The 27,983-nt window shown below is 40.6% G+C and overlaps 1 protein-coding gene across 5 annotated transcripts in view; it reads left to right on the top strand.

Moving 5' to 3' along the window:
• Nucleotides 1–27,983, top strand: part of CPNE4 (copine 4) — a 281,266-nt gene that overhangs the window by 144,387 nt on the left and 108,896 nt on the right. For all 5 annotated transcript variants that reach the window (XM_076331064.1, XM_076331065.1, XM_076331063.1 and 2 more), the window contains one exon: nt 14,020–14,199. In XM_076331064.1, the coding sequence (XP_076187179.1) occupies nt 14,020–14,199 (180 nt within the window). The remainder of the gene's footprint in view (nt 1–14,019; nt 14,200–27,983) is intronic.

The raw sequence follows: 27,983 nt of genomic DNA on the forward strand, positions 1-27,983 counted from the left end.
AGGTTGCTCAGATTTAGCTATTCTGTGATATTTTTGGCCTAGGTTTCTTGTATAGCCATATTGGACTCGATGATCTTAGAGGTGTTGTCCAACCTCAATGATTCTATGATTCTATGACCGCTCTCCTAATAGACAGTGCCTTCCACAGGACATTGTGCTCTATCTGTTGGCTGTTTGGTTGTAAGTTAAAACCCCCGAGGGCCAGGGCTGAAATATCTCATGGTGGAATATACAGCTTCTGCATCATGAAATGGTTCTTCTTTAAAGTAGTCAGCGACCTCCTATGTACCTTTCGTAGTCTGGTGTAAAAATCCCAAACTCCCTTCCCCTTATGGTGTGCTGTAAGGAGATGAAGAAAGAAATTGGCAGGTATAATTTCACTGTGATTGAATATATTTTGTCTTAGGCTCTTCTCTACATGCTATTAGACTTGTGTTCTCTTAAGCTTACTGCCTAAATAAGACAGGAAAATCTTGAAGTGGATTTTATGCGAGCCGTGGAATTATTACCACCTTTTCAGACTGAGTTAGTAAGTAAAGGTTTAATTAGCTCATTGCTGGTCTGGGGCCTGATTTGCCTCTGTATTGCACATCTGAAGTCTGTGCTGTAAAGCGGGAAGTAAAAATAGCTCTGATGATTGACAGAATCTGACGGACAATGAGATTAGTTGGGAAATAAAGAGAGAACGTGCAGAGATGGGAAATTGGTTAATTATAACAACATAGAAGTAAAATGAAGTTTGGGAAAAAAATTAAAAATTGAGGGACCACTGTAAAAACATTGCTGAATAATGTTAGAATCTTCTCTCTCAATCCAAGAATAATGAAAACACCTTCTAAAATGGAATTATGTATTTAATAAATTGATATGATTAGGGTGTTCTTGCAAATGCACGTGTAAGTGCTGAATTGGTTTTTTTCTTTACAGCAAATGAATTTTTGAAGGAATTCAAAGTTATTTTGCTAAGACATGACATAATTCTGTGTGCTGTCTTGCATCTGGTAAGGCACATGATAAAGTAGCAAATCAGCTGCTGAAGAGTTTACATCACAGAAGAGGAAAACCTCCTTTCTGAGCTCAGAGCTCTCCTGTGCACAAGGGAATTTACTAATTTTTCTGTCCCTGTGGCCTCAAATAACAAGGTACTAAAATTTTTGAGAAAATTACAGGATTTAGGCACCCAACTCCCTTGAAAACTTCAGCTCTAAAGTAATACAATCAGCAGTGTAATACTGAATCATTATGGAGCATGTATAACTTACACCAACAAGCCTGTATTTACAATATGTAGAACATGATAGTAGGAAATAGGAGTAGATACGTGGACTACTTTCACTTAATGGAAGTACCCGCAAGTCTAACACTTGCCTTTTATGATCAAACCTTGTGCTCACTAGTTGAAAAAGTCAACACTTAGCATGCCTGCTGTTGCCGAGAGGCATACCAGGGGTGGATTTTGTGTGCTCTGCACATTTGAACCTGCTTCACAGCTATGCATATAGTAACCAATTTTATAAATCCCTGTGAATGTAAGGGGGACTGATGTGTATGTGTGCTGTATATATCTGATGTATGTGGACATGTCAGGCATATTGTTTGCGAGCAACTGCAAGGCATAACATTTTCCAGGAGAGCCTGCAGCCATTACAGGAAGCAGCTTTGGGCTGCTTATTGCCCAAAGTGGTTGTGTAAGCAAGTCAGATTTAGTAAAAAATGGTTCCCTATATGTAGCATATCCCTGTCTGCAGTCATTCTCAGGGAAGGGAAAATCGTGGTCATCTCAGATTAAGCTTGTATATCTTTGGGTAGCATGCATGTGTATCAGGCTAGATTACAAGGCTTCTGTTTTCCAGAAATCATTTTGGGATAGATATTCCCAGATAAATAGAGGAACCATAACTTACTGAGATCCTTCAAGAGTAGTGCAAACCAAACTGCCCCTGAGTCGGGAGTCTGATAGGATGCTGTCTGCAAAACTGTAATACAGCTCAGCCGAACTTGCTCTCCATTTCTAATCAGTTAGTTGTGTACTATTCAATGCCAGAATGTGTGCTTGTGGGTGTAATTGGGCTGAAAAACAAATAATATCATATTCTATTTTCCCATTTTTTGTGGTAGTTCACAGAAGGGCTTCCATTGCTGTTCCTGGGTAGTGGATCAAGCTGTTGGGCTGCTATGGTTTCAGCAAATGGCACCCCCATTGACAGACTTAATAAGATGCATGTGTAAAAGAAAAGAAAGAATGCAAGTTGCTTATAATGGACATGAGTCACAAGAAATCTGTTATTTTTATAGGCAGTCATTCCAACACATGGTCCAAATTCCCAAGTTGTGGGGGAAGACTGGAGTTGGCCTTGTAAATTGTTACTTCTAGTATAGGAATTCGGGAAAGCCTGGTGTATCTTGCGTAATAGTGCATTGCCTTCCTGCTGCTAATGCGTCGATGATATAATTGATTTAGCAGTTGAATTACAACATTAAAAGTAAATTAATAAAACTTTAATTATGAGCACTTCGATAACAAATTATTTTCTTAAACTAACAACTTGACTAGGCCTGTATGAATTGACATAATTCATTAACCCATATGAGAATCCGTATTAGTTACGCTTAACTTACCTGAGTGTATGAGGCAGGAGATCTTTCTCAGTATAAATAAATTATCAAATCACTATTTATAGTCAGTTAATTAAAGAGCAAATTACTGAAGCAGTGTAGATTTCCTACTTAGTATAATGTAGTCCCACTGATACTCAGTGAGCAAAGGATCATCCCATTACTTCATTTTTCTCTGTCCTCAATTACCTGTACGTTCCTGAGAAATGGTATGATGCCAGATTTCTCTCCTTGATCAATCCTGTGCCGCCATGCACTCTTTTAAAGGCCTCTGCAGGCTTAATTGCTGCCCAGCAGCAGCAAACATCTACACTTTTGTTTGAATGGGCTGGCACTACAACATGTTTGTCCAACTTCTAAATCTCTCGCCCTCCAGGACATCAGGCAAAGAAGAAACATGTCTGTAATTGCTGTGGAAGCCCAATGCCCAGGATGTGAGATTATCTAAAGGTGGCAATACTGAAAATTAATTTTGGAAGTCAGTTTTGGAGTAATGAAAGGTGGAATTAGCAAATAAATACTTTGCATCCTGATTAGAGTAAGTTTGAATTCATTTCTTTGTAGCCCAATGCTGCAGCAGAATCTAATTCTGTGAGTACAGTATTCTAGTAATGAACTGAGGATTCCCAAGCAACGGCATTTGGAAAAAGCAACCTTCAGGTACCTGGCACATTTTAAATCATATTCCCAGTAACGTTGTAGCATTTTTTGTAGCTGTCGTGCAGGCAAGGTCATGCATTGCATTGTGAATCAAAAGAATATTCAAAACAGAATTACCTTTGAAAGTAAAGAACTTAAAATTTAGCTGATCAGGAGACATTAAAATATCATGTGTATGGGGAAAAGCAGTCAACTAATTGATACATACCTTGAAAAAACCTGTCCCTTCTTGACCAAAAATAACCAACAAAATTGTGTTTCCCCCTACAAACAGACTAAAAATGAGCAACCAAATAACAATGAAATTGAAACTCTGTAAGTGAAGATCCATATTCCCAAGGCTCACTTTCTAATCTGGGGGGGAAACTGTGTGGAGAATATATGGCTGAAGAGCTTTCAAATGGCTGCATAGTGCTCTGACTTTCAGACTGCTGCCAGGCACTGCACTGCTTACTAGCATTCTGTGGCTAGTCAAGAGTGGAGCTAAATGGTATAATATGTGAATATTTTTGTTGCCACTTCAAAGGACCAGTCTTGTCCTCTACAAAAAGCCTGTGTCCTCAGGGACATGTAAATTAAGAAAATCGGATTGAAGCTCTCAACATCAAATGAAGGCTGGGGAATAATAAATAGCAGTCGTCATAGTCTGAACGTCTGAGCTGTATTTGGGATATAAAGTAAAGGAAGATTTAGCATCGAGGCTTCAGGGCTCAGCTTTGAGGTGGCATTCAAGAGTTTTCAGTGAAAAAATGAATTCTCTTTTTTCTTATGCCAGTGTAATCACATTTGAGTGGGTTACAGCACCTTATCCCATGAGTTGATGTGGGTCATTATCCACTTGTGTTGATGTTTGCTGAGCACTTGTTAAATATGCAGGGAGCACAGCACATGGATATCTCCTGCCACCGAGTGATTTCTATGAGGTCCTTCTGTGGTACTTATGGCTGGGTCAGGATGTGTTGACTACCTCAGAAGAAGCACTCTTTAATACCAAAAGTTTCTATAGCTGCCAATTTTGTATGATTGTTAAGACTCTGAAGGTCTTATCAGAATAAGATAAAGGGCTTTGGCGTGAGTAATTCCATTTACTGTCTGAACCCTCTAGCAGAGGTAGCATAATCATTGCTTGTCTGTATTTAATGACTCTGCAGGAGGTAAGCTGGTGCAGACGAGAGTGCAGCACTCTTATTGCTGCCTGCTCCAAAACACAACTCAGTCCATGGCCGCAGTCACACTGGAAGGGGTGGCCTCCAGAATATCGTCTCCTGCAGCTGCTGGCCTTGTGCAAAGGGAGCCTTGGGGAGTTTGCTGGGCTTCCTTACTAGGAGAGTGTGTGGGGGGCTGCTCAATCTTTTTTTAAAACTTTAAGTCATGCTTATCCATTTCAGCCAGGTGTTAATGCAGAAAGGTAGCTCTTGAGCTGTTGTAATTTGCTGTATATGGCAGCTGGCAGTAAAATCAGAGGGACAGCGGTGATTCACATTGAACAGAAATCTGCTCAAAATACGTCTGGAAGGGGAGCAAACAGATTTTGGAGGTAAAAAGGGAGGGGTCCTCAGGCACCTTTGGAAAATCTCCTGTCAATGACACTATGATCACAGCATGTCAGCCGCACAGAGGCTCCTCTATAAAGATGGAGCCATACACACCCCTCAGCTGATGAAGAGCATCAAAGGTCTGGCACAGCATTTACACTAAGCAGTAGCTCCCTTTGGAGAGTGCTGACTCTGTCTCACAGACTGGTGCTACACTCCAAAGTGCTGTGCATACCTCAAGTTAGGTAAAATAATGAACATTGTTATAAAAGTTGAGGCTTTAAAGCAACTAATTATTTGGAAATGTAAGCCTAAATTTTTGAGTGCCTGAAAGGGTATTGGGTTAGGACACCTCTGAGTGATAGCTCGTAGCTAATTATGAGGACAACTTCATGGCTTAAGCAGGAATACAGATGAAAGGGTTTACACAATCCTCTCTGCTGAGACATGAGCACTACCCAGGGCAGTGATAGTGGGGGCCAAAAGACAAGAGATCCCTGAGCACCCCGGGGAACCCACCCTGGAGGCTCCAGGTGAGATTAAATCCTTGTGCTGCTTTGCAGGAAGTTCAGTTGCTCATCAAGAAGATGCCCAAGCCTTTTATGAGTACCTGAAGTGACATTCTCTCTTCAGACTTGTCCTTCTGATCTGTAGCAGAAGGACAATTCAAAATATTGCACACAAAAATTCAGAATTGCAAGTGTTCCCATATTAAATGTAAGAAAATGTAAAATGTCTTCTACAAAAGGCAGTTATTGCTGTCTCGCTACGTTATCATGGTCCTCTCAGTGTTCAGTCTAGTTAATCATTGTTCATTGGAAAGACCTGAATTTACACTGCCTTAATGATGTGCTCTAAAGAGACATTGTGCTTTTCAGGTTCACTGAAATGTTGTGCAACTGGCTCTTCAACACTGGCTTGAACATTCACAGTGCAGCAACTGGTACAAGAAGTATTGTCCTTTATAACCCAAGGTCAATAAACGGGAAAAAGCCTCATGTTTTACAGTTTTTACGTACAGAAGAAGTTCTGCAGTTAGGCTCAGAGAAGTTGTGGCATTTATGTTTGTCCTCAGTTAAAATTTCAGGGTTGGAGTTCTTTGCTATTCCATGTTTTATGCCAAATCTTAATTCACAGGAGGCAAATTAAAATTGCCATCCATGTTGTCCTTACCATCCCTGAGCCTGGACTGGCCAGGCAGTAAGTGAAAGCCTTTGCAGATGACACAGTCTGGGGTTTCCTCCTTTCCAGGTGAGGAGCTTTCTTGGGGAGCTGGTCTCAGTTCAGGAGCTCACCAACCCCTCTGCCCGTCGGTGCTTCCCCCCTAACGAGTCAGTGCAGTGCTGGCAGCCGAGCTGAGACAGTGACTGGTTCAAGAGGCCAGGACGGGTGGAGGATTAGCAAGTGATGTGTGTGCGTGCAATTGGCAGTTGGGCCTCACTTTTGCGTGAGAGCAGCGTGACCCAGAGGCACTGCAGTGCCGGGGTCCTGGTGACCCTTCCTGGCCTTACGCACCACGTGGTGGGACCGGCACTGGTGTTGGGGGTGGGCCGGCGTTCCCATGCCACCAGCACTATGGCACTGCATTCCTGTGTCAAGCAAACTGAAGACTGTATGTGTCATTTTAAGGCATTTCTTAGGGTCAGAAAAGGTGAAGTCATGTGGTGGGACATGGCTGCAATCTGCTTCTCTGGGGCAGTGAGTATTTTATAATTTATAGAAAACAGAACGCAGAGGGAGCCGTGTGAAATAGCCAATAGCCTGGTGGCTAAGATGGTCCCCGGTTTCTGCTCTGAATCAGACAGAGCAGAGACCTTGGTCTGAACCTCTGATGTCCAGGAGGAGCAGCTGGGTTATTTTCAAACCCTTCCAGGCAAAAGTTTCATCAAACCTCTGTGGCTGACAAAGCCTCCAGACTTCTTGTTTAACCTAAGTTCATGTTCCAATAAAACACTCTTTCCCTGGAAAATGCCTGACCATCTCTGTACTTATAGGGACACAAGTAGGACTCATCCCCTGTGGTACAACCACATGTGCTTTGTGTAGTTTTTTACTGGGTATGTATAAATTAGATGCTTTGCAGTTTACTGCTAGGCCAAATTAGCCTTTCAGTCCTTTGTAAAAAAAAAGTAAAAATTATTTTAAGTGTGATTTAATATTTTACGCTTTTTAATATTTTAATATTATACATTAATATAGTAATATAAATTAATTAACATTAATACTAACATGATAATATTTAGTATTTTGTATATGGTGTTTTTAATATTTTACATGCTTTTTATTTTGTTGTTTGGGAGGGGTTTTTTTAAGTATTGTTGGTAGGAAATAGTGGGTCAGAATCTACCCAGATTGCATCAATGTCATCCAGCTAAAACTGTCACAGAATCATGGCAGAACAGGTCTCCCCACACCAACAAATGCAGATGGAGTCCCATCAGCAATGTTATCAGGAAAGCAGTTAGAGATGCAAAGGGATTACATGAAAGTCTCCCAACAAAGTAACAATTTTAATCTGTTTGTTTTCATTGCAGTCCATACAGTGACTAAAAATTATCACTCCAGCCCAAAAGATTTGGGTTTCATGACATTAGGCTGAGAAGACTCGGTGTCCTCTAACTCCCAGAACTATTTGAATGAAATGAAAGTATTTCTTTCCAGAGGAGAGTAAACTAAAAGCAGGTATCTAGTGCATTCAGGGGTGGTGTGACTATGCATTAATACATTAGTTGAGCACTTGCTTTTTTCCTCTCATATCTGAGCTTTCCTAAATGACAGTGAGTGGGAGGGATACCTTTGTACTTTCCAATATCTTTATGCAACCTAGAAAGCCCAGACTTACCGAGGAGGTCGATGGCGACAACTGCACATGGTCCTAAAGCTAAAAGGGAGTGTTGTAGCTTCCCCAGAGATCTCTTTTGTTCCAGAAAACTGGGATTCCCTTGGCACAAGGGCTCCCAACGAGTTTAGGCCCTGCTTTCTTCATACTGGGGACTGAGCATCACTCTTTCCCATCCCAGCTGAAACGATCTCCCTGTTCAGCTCTTCAATAACGTTACCATGATTTGCCTGCCACTAGTAGTTAGCACTGTATTGCACCCACATTTTTTTGCAAGTTTTCTAACTGTGAGAGCTTGGGGTTTCTCAGATGAGACTCTGAAATCCGTACTGGCTGGGAGTCTGCCAAGGATCCGTATAATGTCCTTGAGTGTAAATATTGAGTGTTTGTCCATGCAGTGGCTATTGTAACTATATCGTATTTTGTTTCTGAGTGGATGAGGTAAATTATATGCAAATAGCTATCAACAACCATATTTCTCTCTTCTTTTAAAACCTATGAGCATATAAGGCAAACTCCATCCAGGAACTTCTCAAAGCATTTATACATAGTATATATTATAAATTATCTGTTTCCTGCTTCAGAGGAATGAAAAGTAACTGAGAAAGTAAAAGTAATTAAGCAGAGGACAGTCAGTGGCCCTGAACAGAGAAGTGGGCTTTCTTAATGAAGAACTTTTCAACTAAGAAATAATAATGCTTGTTTTATTGTAATTCCAATTGTTTAGACTGGACCCCCTTGAGGCCTGGGCTGTTTCTATGTATTAGTTTTTCCAGTGCTTGAAAGCAGGTCTTCATGGTTGTGACTTGGAGGTTTACAAGCTACCTAATATTTATATCACATGAATAAAAGAAACTACTTGCAGATAATTTCCAGACCATTCACATTAAACACTTCTCTTCCAGCCAACCTGTGGCCAAAAGGTTTTTGCCAACATTGACAAGATTGTGCTTAGCTTTGAGTTCTATAGCCTAAAAAGAGTTAAAGACCTATTGGTTTCTTTTCACTGTTTTCAAACATCAATTAAACTGAAAACAAGGGCTATAAATTATGGTGACCTTTGCAATGACTCTTCATTTGTGGGATAGAGATGTGATGGTGTGAAAGCACTGTTAATAATAAAAAAAAATTATTAATAACTTTCTCAGGAGCCGCCAAGCAAAGTGTAAATTGCTTTCTGCTTGGTATCAAATTTTCATGTAAGGTACTGTATCATGGAAATTTTTAGTCTTGTTAAAATTCAGATGACCTAAAAATAATGCTACCCCTTCACCTCTGTACATTTTGTCATCTCAGCTGACAAATGTGATTTTTCTAGATTTAATCAGCATTTTATAATGACTTCTACTGAAAATACAGCCTGTTGGTTTTCCCTTGTGGGCCTGTAAAATGTATATGGAACAGTGGGTTTATTTGTTGATCTAAGAACTTGCTAAAAATGTAACAGCCACAAAAAGCATGCTTTGGGCTGAATAGTGGCACCCACTCTCTATTTAATGGAATTTACATGTTTATGGCTTTTCAACTAGTTTTTTAAAAACACTTAAGGAAATGCAGCACCAGTATGAATTTTCAGACCATAGTTCTGTAGACCGAAGATTTTCCTTAGTTCATAAGACAGCTATATCCTTATTGACTGTAGCATTGCCATGCTATTTCATGAGCCTAATTAAAACTTCCACCAATGAATTGTCCTTTTGGTGAGAAGACAGTGACTCCTCCATGGCCTTTTGACTCTTGGCTGCTCTTCACCTCAAAGATGTCAAGTACCAACCACTGAAAATGTGTTGGTTTTGTGCTAGTTACATGTTTGCTAGAAATGCAGTAGAGAGCAGAGAGGTACCAGTTATCTGTGTGAGACACCAAGTTCTCCACACAGCTGATCTGTGCTAAACGCTGAAGCGTGGCCTTGAGGTGCAGAGCTTCAGGTCCTGTAGATAATTCTCCATGTCCCTGGTTCCCAAGGGCATGCTGAGAAAGTTGTGTTTATGATCACTTGAAAGCCTTAGATACCAGGTGACAGTGAGCTTCTACCTAATCCTTGTTCATCCCTGTATATGCAATAGCTTATGCTTCCACCTAATTTTGATAGAAAAAAAAATCCCCCTCAGGCTGGCTCATTTTCCTCAACTTCACTTTTCAACTAATGGTGACAGATGAAGAGGACAACCTCACCCTGTACTTTAACCATTGAATTACTTATTTGTCAGTGAAATTTTAGCTAGGATGAAGAATTGTTTCCTCACTGAAATTACCATGTTTATCACAGTTCTGCAAAGCTCACTGCTTTTCAGTAGCTCACAGACAAAAGATGTAAACAGCATAAGAAGCCTGAATTTTAGTATTTGTTCATCTGTCTTTTGAGCTTCCTTTAATTTGATGCTATCTGACTGCAAAGATGGTTTTGCAGTTCTTCAGCAGTGATGGTGGGTCAACAGGAAAGCAGGCAAACATTTCTGCTAACTGTCCATCCACAGTGAGCGGTACAAAGAGAAAACAACTTTCAAACCCAGCTTCCAGCTTCCTCTGGGTTTGACGCGAGAGGATTCAGAAGGCCCAAAGCAAGAAGTCCTTTTCTTTTCTATATTTTAATTCCTGCTGTTGAGATGGTGCTTTATGCTGTGGAGGCCTACTTTGGTGTTTGTATGTCATTCATAGTTCCCCAAGGGGAAGCTCACAGGGTGGCTGCATCCAGATGGGCCTGCCAAGTAATCCTGGCTGCTTAGCAGGGTGCCACCTTCTGTGGAGTGACAAGGGCCTAAAGAGATGAAGAGGGAAAGCAGCGTGAGTCCATCCCAGGAGGTGAAGATGCAAGTCCTTTTCTCTGTATAAATTGTCCTTGAAGGGAAAGAGCAGGTGAAGCTGTACCATGAAGCAGATGTTTGGTTTATGGTGTCAGCTGAAGCACTGCTCTTTTAAGGTCACTTTTAACTGTTGACACAGCCCAAAGGTGCATGTAGCTGTCAATTGTTTCTTTTGAAAATTCATTCTGCTTTAATAAATTGGAGAAATTCCTTGGTCTAGCAAAGTCCAGAAATAACAGATGTCTCATATGTCAGGCATCAGCAAATCCTAAAGCTGTGGGCATGACCCCTGTCCAAGTCCTGTTGAGAAATCTACCTGCCTTCAGGATCAGGTTGCCCAGGAGTTTGGTGTTTTCTGTAACAAGACCAAAAGTGTAAGTTCCACTTGCTTATAACATGCTGTTGTTGGACTTAAAAGCTCTCTTCCGCAAAAGTAATGGAGATTTAATGTGGGTACTGGTGTTCTTCATTGTGTTTTGGAGAGCATTCAAGCTGAGAAGTTCTAACTTTCTGAATGTTCAGTTGATGAGGCTGGGCAAAGCTGAACTGTGTTTTCTTTAAGCATTTGAGCCTTCATCATCCATGCAAGTGGAAGTGCTGTTACTGATTTTGGGTGACAACAGGATTAAGGACATATGGCATGGGGTCGACATCTTGTCAGACTGCTATGGACCTGTGTTTCAGGTTAGCGTGGAACATGTCACCAGATTTTGCTTGAAATGAAACAGGTCCTGCAGGTATTGGGATAAGCTGTTGTGGTCAAGAACAAGTCAGCCTTTTTTTTTTTAAGTGTCTGCAGCACTGTAGATCATGACCTCCTTGATGATTATCAGCATGAAACTGCACCTAGCAATAGTATTCTCACCAGTTTTCATTAAGGTTTCACGCTCATCCAGCATTTCTAAAGAGAGCGTTAAGGCTTTACAATTGAATATGAGAGCAGGAGTACTCAAGAAAGAACAGCCTCTAATAAGTGGCAGAAGTCAAATGGAGATTATACCTTGTGTTTATATAGCATCTTTTAACTTAGAGCGCTCCATGAGAGTTAGTGAATTTATTGAACTGTTCTGTTCACCACTGCTTCTTCGTCATGAGTGACTCCAGCTGGTTATCAGTGCTTAGCCGTGCTGCACAGTAATCAAACTGAGGGAATGGAGCCGGGCTTCCCATGCTGAGGACTCTGCCAGACGTTCTAGCCAAAGAGTAACTGTGAAATGTGCAGACAAAGCAGACTGGAGACAAGGTAGACTAATAGGGCTAATGCTATTGCATGCTGCTGACTGCTGAGAGAGGCATGAAGAATTTTATATTGCTTGTAGAGCTGTTGGCATTGCTTCTTTTGATATAGATTTTTCTCACGTAAGCCCATGCTCTGACATGCTGGCATGATGTATCATCTCAATAATGTGGGAAGACTGGGGAAATTCAGTGAAATGGCTGTATTTCAGTACTGTGTCTGTCAAGGGAAGGATGTCAGTCAATCACAGGCTGGAAAAAGCAAACAGTTGCTATGTGAGACTAAAGTTCTTAATGTCCTGTGTGCAGACCTGTGCCTCCATTTTCAGGTACTTCACACCCTTAAACAGTCACATATTTAACCTGTGTTGAGCACAAGTGTAAATCTTGCTGCATTTCACAGCGAAGAACCATTTCCCCACATTCCAGCAGCAAAGTGCAGATGAGGAGAAGCAATAACAGAGAAACTTCAGTTACTGCCTGAGATCTGCCATACCAATGAAGGAATTAAAATGACGCCATTAAATTAACAGTTTATACACTTAAAATGAGTAAGTTTAGGAGATTGTTGTGGCTATGAAGAAAGATTTAAAACGGATCATTTAAATGTTTTGATTATTGGATCTGCTGATGCACTATTTCATGAGATGACCGCTCTTCTGCAAGAGGATCGAATCACTTTCCACTTAGAAGAGATCTCAGGGACATCCCATTGAACTGACTGGTCATCTGACATAGGGAATATTTCATGTTGTAGCAGTAATGGTGGTTTCAAGTCACATTGATTGCAAGTGGAGATCAAAAAACTTTTTAGATAGGCTAAGCACCTGAATGAAGGTAGCTGGTATCCTTTCTTACTTATGTAATTCTTATTATGCTTTGCATCACTGTTATCAGAACCATCATTTTTAGATAGTCTAAGCAAAGAGATTAAGAATTGAATTTGTAAGTAAGGTTGCTGTCCTTTTTGTGATGGTCTTGTCTTGGCATAGTCCGTGCACATAGACACAGCTGTGTGAGGAGACAGCAATGGTAGCACTGTTTTGCATCTGTTTGATGACTGGTAGCATCTGTTTGATGATTAACTAAAGGATTTCAGCTGTTAGAGCTGTCAATCTGACACCTTTGATGAGCATTAAAATAAATCTGTGCTACCAGGAAATGCTCTTTTTTTTTTTTCCTGCTTTTGATTTACTTGACTCTCTGTGTCCTTGCTGATAACTGCTAGCAAGGCTAATGCGTTATAAACTCTGAAAAGTGAGGCAAGTGGGTGTCATTTTTTGCACAACAGATGTTCCTGATCAGGAATCAGGCAAAGGATCTCATCATTCTTCCTCTGAGCGATTTAATTTGTCTATTCTATGGCACACCAGCCACCTCCTGTCTAGTGACTGACATGCCGAAGTCCTACTTCATTTTAGGATCAGTTCCTTTAATCTTACAGAATTATTAGTTTTTTTTCCGTGCCAGAGCAAAGAGAGTGGAAAAAAGGAAATTGCTTCATTGCTTACGGTGTCACCAATAATGCATCATAATGAAAAGTAGCAAAGGCCTACTTCAAAATAGGAAACCCAAGTACTACATTTTGAGAGAACTAGAAAGTACGCTATGAGTACTTTTTTGAAGAAATAGCAATTTAGATTTGATGGTGTTTCTTTAGCAGTTGTAAGGCTCAGAGGTAGGGATAAGCAGCGTATAATCCATCAGATTCTTGTAATGCAACTTAATGAGGTGGAAAAATTGATATATTTTTAAGAAAAGTTTTTTGCTGTGGATCCAGTTCTCCACTCCTTAATCGTGCAAGTTGTCCAAAATGAGTAATTACTGGGGTTTCTGCTTGCTTTTCCATTTAGTTTGATAAAACTGTATCTCTCTGCTGCTGTTTTGTAGTGATGGATGGGTACTGCTGGAGATGTAAATTCTGTAGTTATTCTATTGTTAATTTCCCAGTTATTGGTCCAGCACAAAAGACAGTTGTTTTGCCTATGCACAGCTCCTGACTCTGCCCCCTGACTGATCTAGTATACCCAACGGGGGGCAGTCATTGCTCACCCTGCAAAGGAGGCTGCAGACTGTGCCCCGTGTTCCTGCCAATATCTGCCAAAGATTTGCTAGGAGGGAGATGCAAGGGAAGTTGGCCATATCTTGTGCATGTGGCCAGGCCTGCACAGAAGTGGCAGCTGCTGCTGCCCATACAAATGGTAGTGTCCATGGCCGCAGTCACAGCTGTCAGTCCTGATAAATGAGCAAACTGTATTTGAGGAACTCATTGTAGCCCATCACTGGTAGAAAGAGAAACCACTCATATGACCTCTGTTCCATTTGGCAGGTTGACAGGACAGAAGTGATTCGAACCTGTATAAATCCCATCTTCTCCAAGCTGTTCACGGTGGACTTCTATTTTGAAGAGGTGCAGCGATTGCGGTTTGAAGTCCATGACATTAGCAGCAATCACAATGGGCTGAAGGAAGCAGATTTTCTTGGTGGCATGGAGTGCACTCTTGGACAAGTAGGTATCACTGCCATTTTTCCCCCTCGTCTCTCATCTTTTGTATGTATATGAAATATATCTCTTTGTTAAGTGACTGATGGGTGAAACTTGTCATTCATGACAAAATTCTTAATTGGTGCTTTGAACAGGATAATTAAGAACAACTGCTGGTTTGATTTACTGCTGTAGTATAGCTTCAAGTCAGCCAGTGCTATAGGAAACTGAGCGTCAGTGATTGGCCTTGTACAGTAAGAGCACAGGCTCATTACACCAGTGTTGAGAGGTAGACTGATTTGGGGGAAAGTTACTGTTCCTAATGTTACATGGGATTTAAAGCATGTTCCAAGTCCAAGGAATGCTTGCAAATAAACTTTATTCACGTAGGGTAGTGCCTCGTGATGTGGCAAATAGAGAGATAGGGTTGGATTCATTTCCCTGACTCTCAGTCATCCAAAAGTTAGGTGTCTAGACTGTTACTCTTCTGATTTCCATCTTTAGTTCAGTAGAGAGAAACAGACAGTTCCAGCAGTTGATTCATTCCACCTGAGACACCCATCATAGATTAGGATAAATTGCCTTGAGGAGATACCTGTCCTTCCCCATCAGTTATCAAGAGAGTCTAGGCAGCTGGCTTAGAGTAGCTACCTAACTTTTTAGATGACTAAATTTAAGAGTGATGAGTCCTACCCACAGGTTTGATATCTAGAGGTCGTCAGGGCCAGGTCTGCAGTGAATTCCTATATTGCTGACTGGTAGCATGCTACAGTGTCTCGGTATCATGGTTTATTTCTAACTGGCAGACTTTTTGTTATGCAGGGTCTCATAACACAGATCTCAGCTCCGTCCATAACGGCAATGCCGAGGATGATCTCAGTTTCACTGAGCTGAGTGTAAATTGGCTCTCCACTCTGTGGTCTGGGGTAGCTTGTGTGACGAGAGCAAGCAGTGCTTTCATTTAGATTATCCGTCGCAGTGCTTCCATGTAAGTTTGTAGCCTGAATGTGGTAGCTTGGCATGGAAGATGCTGCAAAGCTTTTGTTTCCCATTTTCTTGCCTTTTGTTGTTGCTTCCTCAGCCCCACCGCACATGAATCCCTTTGTTTTTCTTCCCAAAGCCATTGGGCCAAACATGCTGAAAGAGGAAAAGTCCTCTCAGTGAAAGAATTAATACAAAATATATGTATTTACTAACTTGAAAGCTCAACATGAAGGTATTAGTATTTAGGATATTTACAGTGCAGAATAAAGTCTGTTCTTTGTGACAGACTTTGTGGCTTTAATCAATGAAAATAAGCTATCCTTATAACACCAAGGAGAGTGAGAAACAAAGAAAAAAGTTATTACAATGTTCTTCTCGCTTAATTGGCTTGAAAATGAAGGGGAAAAAAATGTCATTGCTGCTGCCTGTAGCATAATCATCTTTATAATTATTTGATCTCTATAAATAGCACACAGCTGGGTTGGTTGCAGTGTAATTTTAATGGTAACCAAGAAAAAATAACAGTAGTGTGAAATCTGTTCACAGTAATGTAGCCTTGAGAACTCTGATCTCATATTTAGACTTTTTTGGTGGGTTCTCCCCCCCCCCTTTCTAGTTTTTTAACTTTACGTAATTTCTCAACTGGTTTAAAATCCCAAAATGTTAGTGCTGGAATTGTCATCCAAGCAAGGCCATTGTGAGGAGTCCAGCGTTGAAAATCCTGCAGCACAGGCTGTACATATGGAGCTTACACTCATGCTTAGCTGTTTGGTGTAATTACTGAATTTTTAATGATTATAATAGAGCCATGGCTTTTCTTGAGGTAATTTTGACATGAATTTGTTGCTCTACATCATTTTAATGCCTGAATAAAACATGATTTTGTGTGAGAGTGTGTGCCTGCCTATCAGTTCACTTTCCCGTTGCAAGTAGGTTTTATCTGAGGCATCCAGGCAAGCTCCAGATTTTTAGGCATAGTCTGAAAGACTGATTCCCTCCCCGCCCCCCATAAATGTGCCAACTTCTATTGCGCTCTTCTAGGTAATAGTTGATCTATAAGAGATTCACTGCTACCTGTACCTGTTTGTAGATCATCATTTAGATGTGTAGTAAACCTGCATTTTTGCCCAAATCATGTAATACTCCTACCTAAAACAAAATTAGTAGGAATAATAAATACTGGGAAAGGCAATAGCGTGGTTATGCAGTAAGATGACAGAGAGAAGTGAGTTTCTCTTTCTTCTGGATAATTTCATCCCACATGAAATAACTTTGAGGAAGATACGATTGAGAAACCTGTGAGAGGCTAGAAGTGGAGACTAAACTGTGACAGAATAGTGGGTGTGTTTCAACTGAGCCTAATGAAAAGTTGAAATTAGAGGGAAAGTTTAGTGCAATTTACTTGAAATGCCACACAAGGATGTAGTATAGACATTTGGGAATGTGTGCTCTTCCTGTTCAAATCATAAAGTAATTTAAGTCAGAAGGGACCTCTGGGGTCTCTAGTTCAATCTGCTGCTCAAAACAGATTAGAGCAGGTTGCTCAGGGGCTTGTCCAGTCCCATTGTGAATGTCTCCAAGGATGGAGATCTCACAGCCTCTCTGGGCTTTGTCCCAGTGCTTTGTCACCCTCACAATAGCGATGGCTTCCTGTCCCTAGGGTTTGCCTACCTCTGGCAGGACCAGAGAAAAGCAGAGGCATAATGAACCCTCACTCCTATGTCGTGTGGAAACATTTACAAATACTCGTAGTAGCCTTCAAGTGGCAAAAGAAAGTCTGAATTGGCAGATCAAAAGTAAACAATGCAGGGATGACTTAGCCATAGCTGGTCTTGCTTTGGGAGGAGGTGAGTAATAGCAGCCTTCTCGAGCTGCTGCGGTAGATGACATCTCTCATCCTTTGGACTGGGAGTGTTGGGGTAGAGCAGTGTTTTGGCACTGTGCTTTCCACTACAACAGAAATGGCTTGGGATGCTCCATCAGGCTGTGCATCTGCCCACTAGTCTTCTAGCTCTTTGATTCACTATAAATAGTTGCTGTGTTCTTTGCATAGGCACTGACAAGCAGAGGCACCTGTATATCTTTGTAGTGATAAGCACTGAAATCGCAAGCACTAATATTTTAACTGCCATTTGGGGGCACCACTGTATAAAGGTGACCTCTTGCTTTCATTTAGGTGCTTTAGGTGCTACGAATCAGTTCATACTTCATTGTGGTTTTACAGATGTTGTCTGTAACTAAGGAGAGTAAATTCCTCCCCTTCTTTTTCCCCTTGGTTTTTTCTTTTCCCCTTCCTCATCCCTAGGGAAAGTGTTCAGGCCCTCCACTCACCCAGACTAATCACTTCCAACTGAATCCCCATCTAATCACTGAAGGTTTTGTATTTCTGTTGCTTTTTGGTTGCTCACAAAAACTGTGATTGTTTCGAGGGGCAGGAGATAGATTTATTATTTAGGGGGTTGGGGTTTTTTGTCCATCAAAAAACAATGGAAAAAAATCTTAGATGGACAAACACTGTCAGAAATTTGATAGTCTAATTTTCACAGTATTCAGCTGGGATAGCAAAACCCCAAACCCAAGTCCTTTTCTGTTTATGTGTTAGTGCATTGAAATTGCATCATTTAGTACAGTCAGGGCTCAAACTTTCTAATAGCCAAAGTTAACTTCTTAACCACACAGGAATTAAGTATCAGGAGGGTGGCTTAGGAACACTTCTTTTCTTCTGATGTTTCACCCAGAAGTCTCAGCCTGATCTTTAAGAACTCACAAAAAATATTTCAATGAATAATCATTTTCTGATGAGAACTAAACAAACTTACATTGCCAAGACATTCTTGATTACTGCTCAGCTGTGCCTGCAACATCATTAAATTACAGGAACCAGTAAAGTTGTTATTTCTTAAATGCTGTGCACCATCCCAGCTCTGCAGTGTGGGAATAGCCTTTGTGGCTTTTCTTTCATTACGTACCACAGCTGGCCTTTGCCATTTTCAAATTTGTGATTCCATTCCTTGTTTGGTTTCTTTTAATTTACAGAAGCGTTAAAATATTGTTACAATTCACAACTCCCTTACTTGCTTAACTAGTAGCACAAGTAAAGAAAACTGCAGAGGTGTAAATCTTTTCCTGCCAAGAACCTTTTCAAGTATTATTTAGAGATTTAATAATTCCCATACATGCATTTGTGTACAAATTATATTGAACCTTCCTTCTCAGTAATGAGTAGTATTGTTTCTTGTGTGCTTTTAATAATACATGTCATTAGCAGATTATGCACTTGAAAATGCTGACTGATTATTAGTTCTGTTTCAGCCATTGCAAATCCCCTTGCTCTTGAATTGGAGAAAGGCTAAAAGAGCCGTGATTGCACCTGAATTAATTAAATTGAAGTGCATGTATGAGAATATTTGTTTAATAGACTGTTGACTGCTTCTGTGGTGCAAAAGACATAGTATCAGTTTTTTCAAGGTATTTGAATTTCTAAATCTCATTAGATGTCTGTATGCCTCCTTAGGTACCTAAATACCTTCAAATACTTGGCCTTTGATCTCCTCCAAATGAAGTTGCTCAATTCATTAGTGCGATGAATAATGTACTTTATTAGATATGAATGTCATTTTCTACCAGGGCTGACTCAGAGCACAAGCAAATCATCAATGCAGCAGTCTCCCTAACTTTACTAACCATTTAAACACCTCGGTTATCCCCAGGAAGCTCTTGGTTTGCCATTGCAGCATGATCTCTGAAGCTGTAAGATTTTCAGTTCTATATGAATCTTGCCAGTCAAAGTTAATGGAATTACTTGTACAGTTTGTACTGCTTTGTTTTTACATACTTTATCTTTTTGTATGAATTACGGTAGCAGTCCTTAGAAAAGTAATTTAAAATTTAGTTTGCTATTATAATGAGTTATTATTATGACTAATTCTAAAAGGGCTGCTACACTACATACTAATTAAATGCAAAGACCTTTCATGCTATTGATAAGCTATTTCCTGTAATAACATTATTGCCTCTTGTGATAGGGATATCTTTTTTCCTCAGTGTTCTGTTTTGATTGACTATTTTCAGGTACAGGTCTTTAACAAAGACAGGGAGAGGTGTAATTCAGCTGTAAATAGACTGTGAGCTGATCAGCACTATAGGGAACAAAAGAAATCTTGAAGAGCGGTGAGTGTGGTACAGAAAGTATCATATGTACGGAGAGGTTGATTATAGCAATAAAACTGGCTCTACCAATAAACAAGAGTTCTGTGAGTAGTTAGACAGATGAAACTTCCTGAGTTTCATCTGAACTTGTTCTCTTGCAGGGATTTCTTAGTATCTGTGAAGGGGTGAACTCATCCCCCAAACCGTTTTTTCCATGAGAGCGGAGTAAGGTCACTGGCATCTACCTGCTGTCTGGTCTCTCTTCATGTTGAGATGTAGCATGCTTGATGCATCTTTGACTATCTGCCACCATTCATGGAAATTATTTGGTGGGTTCAAAAGTGGCTGAGGGATAGATAGCAAGACAGACACAAGCATATCAGAGTTGTACAAATCTTGCTTTGTCAAAAAACAGGCTGAAGATGAATGCGTGAAGAAGGAGAGAGAGTTTTACACCATGAGCCAGAGCTACCTCAGTTCTGCTGCCCTTGCTTAAATTGGTCATTTACCCACACAGGTGAAATGTCAGTAAAGTCTGTCATTTTATTTGTGAGTGTTTAGAAGCTTACAGTATTTGACTTGAATGGATTATAGTAAGAGCACATTAATATTTTAATTGACAAGCTTGAAGATACATTTTACAAATGTTAAATCTCCAATCATTTGTCTAGCCACTCGGTTATATCATTCTACTTACAGCAATATCATGACAGTATTACAGTTCTTCATTTGGGAGACGTGCTTTAAGGGTTGTACTTATTTTTATGCAAGAAGGGGAGAGCTTAAGAGAGCGTGTATCATAACTATTAAATACTTTTGATATGGTTATGTCCTGAGTTTTACATATCACAGAATCCTTCTCTTGCTGTACACCGAGGATAAAAATGATTATGGAAACACAGTCACGTCATTTTAATTGTATGTGTTAAAATCTCTTCCCCAACTTGGCAAGATAGCAATTGCTTGTCAGGAAAGGAACAGAACTCAGATAAAAGATGCTTTAGGTTAGGCCAGCTGTGCATTTTAGCACCTTTTGTAGTAAACAATTCAAAAAGCTGTAACTTCAGGAGGCTCTGAAAAACTCATTCCAGTCAACTGTTGCTGTAGAAATCCAGGTTGCTGTACAGTGCCGAGCAGTCTGAACTTGGAGGCTGAAATTTCACAAGTACTTGTCTCCCTTTCTGAATCCAAGCAATGCTGAGCACAACATGGTACAAGCAAAAAAACCCCAAACTAGTGATTGAAAGACCCAACACAGTGGTTCCTCCCCAAAAACGTGGAGGACAGCCCAAGAAGACTTAAATAGCATTCATCCTCTCTCTACGAGCAGTGGGGTGCAAGGAAAGAGGATGACAGTAAGATAGAGACAGACTTCTTATAAAGTGGGTTTGAAGCATTTAATGTTTTATTAGCTATTGGTTAATTTAACTGGAGAAGGACAACTGATACTGTATTATAGAAATTTGAAGAATCCCCTTTGAAAAGGAACATGTTTCTTCACTTTTCTAAATAGAGAAAAACAAAATGAAAATACGGAAGGCTGATATAAGGTTGAAGACTCAGTCTTGTCAGTTTGGGGTGTTAACTGAGCCCATCTCAAGACACTAAATCATAACTAATAACTGAGGCAAAATGCTTGGAAAAAATGACCACAGGGCACAGAATTAGCCCTTGCTGAAGTTTAAGGAGGGAGGAGGAAGCAGAGCTGTGGTACTGTGAAATGTAAATCATTATATCACAGAGAAATGCAGTTTGGGCAGAATGTGCTTCTTAGTTGGCCTCACAAACACCACCACAGGGAGTTGTACACAGTGTTGTAAACAAAGTAATGCCATGTTTAAAAAAAGATGCTGATAGCTGAGTCAAATATGCCACTTGGGAAGCACATGCATAGTGTGAGCAAAAAGATAAGAAGATTAGTTCAGAGAGGTTCAGTAGACAATCGGTAGGTAGTATCACAGATAAAGGTGCGTGGGTTAGCAGTCCAAAAGCAACTGGAATGTTCATGAGGCTTAAGCTGGACACTTGTGCATGAGCTAACGCGATGCCAAAACCATGGACAAGCCTGAGAGCTTACAGTGGTCATTCTGCAGCTAGAGAGGTAGTTCAGCTGCAATTTGGAAAAATACAAATTGAAGTAGTGCCTAGGGGAGGAAGGGAAAGTAATGCTTGTTGAGTTAGAAGCCCTGTCAAGCCACAGAGCTGATCAGGGATCAACAACAACTGGAGGGCACTTAGATGTCTAGAGAAGAATTTGCAGATTTTTGCAAGGGTTGGTGAAAGATTCAAGAGGGACATTTTTGAAAGAGTATGATAGCTACTTTTCTTTCCTTGATATATTAACATGGTTCTAGGGGATGCTGTTAGAAAAACACTGTTTCTACATGTACCACTGCTGTTTGGTGGGAGATTGCTTCTCCAGACTCGAGGTTGAACTGTGTGTGGCACCAAGGGCTCTGCACTGGGCAAGTGAATGCATTTGATGGTGAAGATTCAGTCTGTGTAAAAGGCATTTGGATCAAGGGAAAAATGCTAGTAAAATGTGACTAGGTGCTCTTTGCAGTCCTGAAAAGAGTTGGGTCTACTAGAAGAAAGTTAAGCAACTGTGCAAGTCCATATAACAGGAATAACACATCTGGGAGAAGAATTAACACAGAGGTGCTGGGAAATGATTGTTCAGCTAAAGCTATTTGTCTGACTATCCCAACTGGCAAGGAAGAGATACAAAGACTTCTTCAAATCGTGTACTATGGTGGGAAATTTGTGCTTAACCTAGCTGTCTAAATAACTAAATTTGGGGTTCCTGTAAGAAAGTCCAATGGGCAGAAGAGGCCAGTCTGAATAAAGAATTTGAGACATTGAAGGAGTTACTTAAAATGATCCTAATCTTCTGGTTTTGTAACCACAAAGCTAAGTTGCATACACTCTTACACCTCACTAAACAGAGTATTTGACCAGTCCTTGGTTCAGTCAAAATCAGAGACCAGTGGTTCACATGTCACAAGAGTTAACAAAAGCCAAGTGTCATAGGACACAAGTAGAAAAGGAGCCATGGCCGTTATCCATGGACGTTTCAAGAAGCCTTTAACAAAAGAATATTGGTGTTATGTCCAGAGCTAGATACTATACAAGTCAATTTAATTGAAGCAAGTCAATAAAAACCACACAGCTTTCTGATCCCAGAGGAAATGTGGAGTGTGACCACCAGGCCTCTGGCTCAGGGTGGCACCTTGCAAAACTGAGTCAATGCTGTTGAAAGAACTTGGACCAGCCCCAGCTGTCAATGGAAACAGGACTTCTCAGTATGACATATGGAATTTAACTGTTCCTGCCAATGCTAAATCACTAGGTTAAAAAGCCATATTGAAATTTTCTCATTAGTTTGGTTTATAAGCATTGGGAATTCTGTATGATATTATTGAAAGTTATCCCTATACTTGGTTAAGGAAGGACCACACAGAAAAATATGTTTTAAAAGGTTCTTAAACAAGCCAGGTAAAATAGGTCATTATATTTCACAGCTCATCATACACAGTGCTGATTGGTCACAGTGCTGGTTTTGGCTGGGACAGAGTTAATTTTCTTCATAGAAGCTTGTATGGGGCTATGTTTTGGATTTGTGCTGGAAACAGTGTTGATAACACAGGGATGTTTTCGTTATTGCTGAGCAGCACTTACACACATTCAAGGCCTTTTCTGCTTCTCACCCCACCCCACCAGCGAGTAGGCTGGGGGTGCACAAGAAGCTGGGAGGGGACACGGCTGGGACAGCTGACCCCAACTGACCAAAGGGATGTTCCATACCATATGACGTTATGCTCAGCATATAAAGCTGGTGGAAGAAGAAGGAAGAGGGGACATTTGGAGTGATGGTGTTTTGTCTTCCCAAGTAACCGTTAGGCATGATGGAGGCCTGCTTTCCTGGAGATGGCTGAACACCTGCCTGCCGGTGGGAAGGAGTGAATGAATTCCTTGTTTCACTTTGCTTGTGTGCGTGGCTTTTGCTTTACTTATTAAACTGTCTTTATCTCTGTCCTGGTTTTGGCTGGGATAGAGTTAATTTCCTTCCTAGTAGCTGGTACAGTGCTGTGTTTTGGATTTCGGAGGAGAACAATGTTGATAACACACCGATGTTTTAGTTGTTGCTGAGTAGTGCTTACGCTAGCCAAGGACTTTTCAGCTTCCCCTGCTCTACCGACTGAGAAGGCTGGAGGTGCACAAGAAGCTGGGAGGGGGCACAGCCAAACTGGCCAAAGGGATATTCCATACCATGTGACGTCATGCTCAGTACATAAACGGGGGAAAGCTGGCCGGGGGGGACGCTGCTCGGGGCCTGGCTGGGCATCGGTCAGTGGGTGGTGAGCAATTGTACTGTGCATCACTTGCTTTGTGTATTATTATTATTATTATTATTATTATTATTATTATTATTATTATTACTACTACTACTATTACATTATTATTATTGTTATTATTATTTTATTTCAATTATTAAACTGGTTTTATCTCAACCCACGAGTTTTTCTCACTTGTACTCTTCCAATTCTCTCCCCCATCCCACTGGGGTGGGGGGGAGTGAGCGAGCAGCTGTGTGGTACTCGGTTGCCAACTGAGGTTAAACCACGACAGTCTCAACCCACCAGTTTTCTCACTTGTGCTCTTCCAATTCAATCCCCCATCCCATCGGGGGGGGGAGTGAGCGAGCGGCTGTGTGGTGCTTAGTTGCCCACTGGGGTTAAACCACGACAGTCACGACTCAGACACAGGAGAGAGGCAAACCTTTATCAGAGTCCTTGTCTCTGAGTGACTGCTGAGCAATGCACTGTACACAGCTGGTGTCAGTGCCTCGGTGCTTTTATCCAAAGTGTTGCATCTGTTCATACTTTTAAAATAAAAAAAGCAAAGCACCTTTTGTATATTTTAAATTGGAAATAGGATCAAATGGCAACATGTGAATCCAGATTTAATTACAGCAATATAGAGCATCTGTTCAGATCTGTCTTTAACCTATTTGGGCTTGTATGTAATAAGGCAAATTAAGATCATCTTCAAGGGAATTTCCCACCCCCATCTTACCTTAGCACCTCAGACCAGAAATCTAGTTGAGATATTCTGTTTAGATGATTGCATATTTGATAAATAGGAATCACTTCATGTATATATCCTCCCTCTCTGAAACAGAGCAGCAGCTTTCACATTGTGTTCCTATTCCCACCTCTTGCAAACATATTCAGTATGATATGTGTTATTGGACATGCGGCTGTCTCAGACCAGAACTGGGTAGTAGTTTATATGTGGCTGTAGCTGCAAATAAACTTAACTTCACTTCCTAAATCTCTCTTAGCCTCACCTCTTAAATCTCTGAGGTTTCTACATCCATTTGTTCACTGGTAGGTCATGCTTCTAATAAATGTTTATGAAAAAATATGTTCTGGAAATGTAATGAGGTTTACTAGGACTGAACTGGATTCTACTATCTGTGTTTTAGAAAGAAGAGAGACGTTTACTTTCTGCACTTCTTCACATCAGTTTTGGATAAAACACCTTTTTGTCTGAAGCTGAAGTTTTAAATTGCAAGTTTTTGAAGTAGGAGTCAAACCAAAGACTCCTGACAAATGGAAGACCTGTTGTTAATTACCTTCTTGTAAGCCATTTTGCCAGTTCAGCTATCTCTGTAATTCTGAATTTAAACAAATGCTTTCTAGGCCCTCGAGTTATCGTTGTTTAGGACTTGCTGTCTGGCAATCAGGTCAGCAAACACTTATTATGATAATGTTCAGAAGAAGATTTACACTGATACATAAACAATAAATATGATATCTAATTGATGGCAGCTTCTTTAGAAGTGGTTCTTTTAACCAATGAGAGCTGGTTTGTACAGTGCATGAACAAAAAGGGCAATTTACTGCTAAGGAAAATAGATTCCTTGACAGTTATTGCAACGATAGTCTGCGGATCCTAAATTGCTAATTACAGTTTGAGGCAATCATGTTGGCACATTGTTGCCAGATGGAAGATTCATTTTACTGGCCACTTAATTAACAACTGGTAAACAGTTGCACCCAAATGCACATATTTACATATGCAGAGTGCTTACTGTGTCACAATGATGCTAATGGCTTAGAGAGCGAGTCTTATTAATGCGATCTACTAATGGGAATGTCAGAATAAATTATCTTCTCTGGAACTGCGAGCCGTCTATCTGCCACCTGCATGGGAGCTCCCGAGTTTCATGTTTCTGTCTGCCCGATGCCTCTTGAAAACTGGGACACTTTCCAAAGCAGCAAAGGGAGCTGTAGGAATTTGGGTGGTTCAGGGGGAGAAGTCCTGCTGTTTCTAAAGGACACTAGCTGAAGGACAGGTTCCCATCCAAGTTCTATCTCATACCGGGGGTATATATATGTAACATATCTGAAAAGGTTTCTGGTACACAATACCCACAGCTTTCAGTGGAAGAGCTTAATGTATTTTACAAAGTTGTCTGTGCATCTCAGGGAATGGGGAGAAGTCATAGAGATAAATGGGCCCTGCTCCTCAACTGCCATAATTCATTGCCTGGTTGGTACAGAACCCATAGTTTAATGATATGTTAAGAATAATCTGTCGTATTTCTGTATTACCTCTCATCTGAGAATCTCAAATAAGGTTTTTTTAAATTGCACCTCATAGTTCACAGGAACGCAACAATTTTTACTTGAATCTGTTTAGGTGGCAAGAAAACAGAGGTATGGGTGACTTAAGGGGTCACAGCAAACAATCTTTCCAAGATCCTAGGGAAGAAAAAGGACATCTGAATCCTGGTAGTACTGGTCATCTTATCTGTACTCCTGTCTGTTGTTGCCACTGACCAATACTAGTGGTGAAATCCAAAAGTTAATGTGGAAAAGTGAGTGAGATGATGGCAGCAGGCTGGTTTATGGAAGGCAGTCCAAAAAGGACAAGTGTTAAATTATTCACTTAAGTAATAGCCAGCTGCAAAAACGCAGGGTAAGAAACAGCTGGCAATCTGAAATGGTCGTAAAATGAACATTAGTTAACAGTATCATGGTGTTCTTAAAATAAGTCAAATGCAATTCTGGAGTGTATCAGCAGCATAGCTTGCAAGGCATGAGAAGCTCTTCTTGCATAGGAAGGACCTGGAGTATTATGTCCAATTTTGAGCATTATTCTAAGAGTAGGATATGGGCCAGTCCATGAGGGCTCAGCAGAGGGCAGTGAGAATGGTTTGAGGGCTAGGAAATTTGGTCAAAAAGGAAAGATAGGACAAACTTAGGTTCTGTAGTCTAAGGAAGACTGTGGAGAGTTGATATTAGTCTTCAGATATAAAGATTGCCTGAAGGAGGAAGGGAAAAAGATTGTCTTACTTATTCGTAGTGCATTGGAGAGAAATAATGGGCTTAAACTGCAAAGAACTGGGTTAGCTGTTAGGAAAACATATTTATAGTAAGGATAATGAATACCATAATAAATTGCCAGAGGAGGGTGCTTCTCTCTACCTCTGGATATCTTTAAGAACTGATTAGACGCACATCTGTCAGGTATAGCTGACCCAGGTGTAACTGGTCCTGCATTAGGACTGAGAAGCTGGACAAAGTGATTCTGGATGTCCTGTCCAGCCCTGTGGCAAGCCTGTTATCCAGCCCTTTGATGGCTCTCCTGTCTCACATTTAAAGCCCATTTAAAACTTGCTTCTGTCCTCCTGCCTGTCTCATGACAGTAGCTGAGGATAGTCTGAGGTGCCGCTCTTGCTTTTCTGTTCAATTCAGTAAACTGATGGGCAGGACAAATATGTTTCCCCACGGTGATGTTAGGCTAAAATTTACATCCTATTCACTCCTATCTCACAGCACCTTTTTTGCCTGGCCGTGACTTTGCATTACTCACCCTCCTCCGGCTCTGGCCATTACCTACTGATGTGGTTTATTGCTGAAATGTGTATGATGCCCAGGACTCTAATGAAGGGCCTGGAGCCATTCTTTTCTGATGATGATTGCCTCTCTTTTACAACTAATACTTCTGCATATTTTGCCAAAGATGTCTATTTGTGGATCATTTTATTTGAAGTGTTATAGATTAGCCAACCGGGTGAAGTTGTCCAAGTAATGTTGCATGGGGGAAAGGACTGTTTCCAGTATAAAAGCCACAATCCAGAGTTTAGGGTTTTTCCCAGGGCAGAAGCAATCTTTTGCTCAGTATCTGCACAGCACCTGGCACAACACAATCCTGCTGTAATATTGCCGCATTAAAAATAATATTGATTGTGATTCCTAAGCTGTGTTTGGAGTTACCTCTACATCTGTCTACATTTTGAAGTTCTCCAATTAAAAAATAAATAAATTAATACAGCATTTACTTTACAGACAGGGAGGATCTAATATACTGGGACATCACTGTAGCTTACTAATTATGCATTATTGTAAGGGGTTTTCCTTATCTAATATTTTTACTGGTCTAGTTTTGAATGTTTCAAGATTGTTAGGGAAATTGAATGATTATTGATACAGGAAATAACATCTTTTGTCAGTGTCACTCTGATAACATTTATTTGAAGTACATTTATAAATTGGTCAATGGACAAGTTCATTTGCAATGCTGAGTTCCAGGGGAGGTCTGGTACCTGGTAAGCAAAGGAGACAATTTTGGAACTAAAACTATGGGGCAGATTGCTTTCTTCT

The sequence above is a fragment of the Aptenodytes patagonicus genome, chromosome 2, assembly GCF_965638725.1.
Source record: "Aptenodytes patagonicus chromosome 2, bAptPat1.pri.cur, whole genome shotgun sequence".
NCBI classification, from domain to species: Eukaryota; Metazoa; Chordata; class Aves; order Sphenisciformes; family Spheniscidae; genus Aptenodytes; species Aptenodytes patagonicus.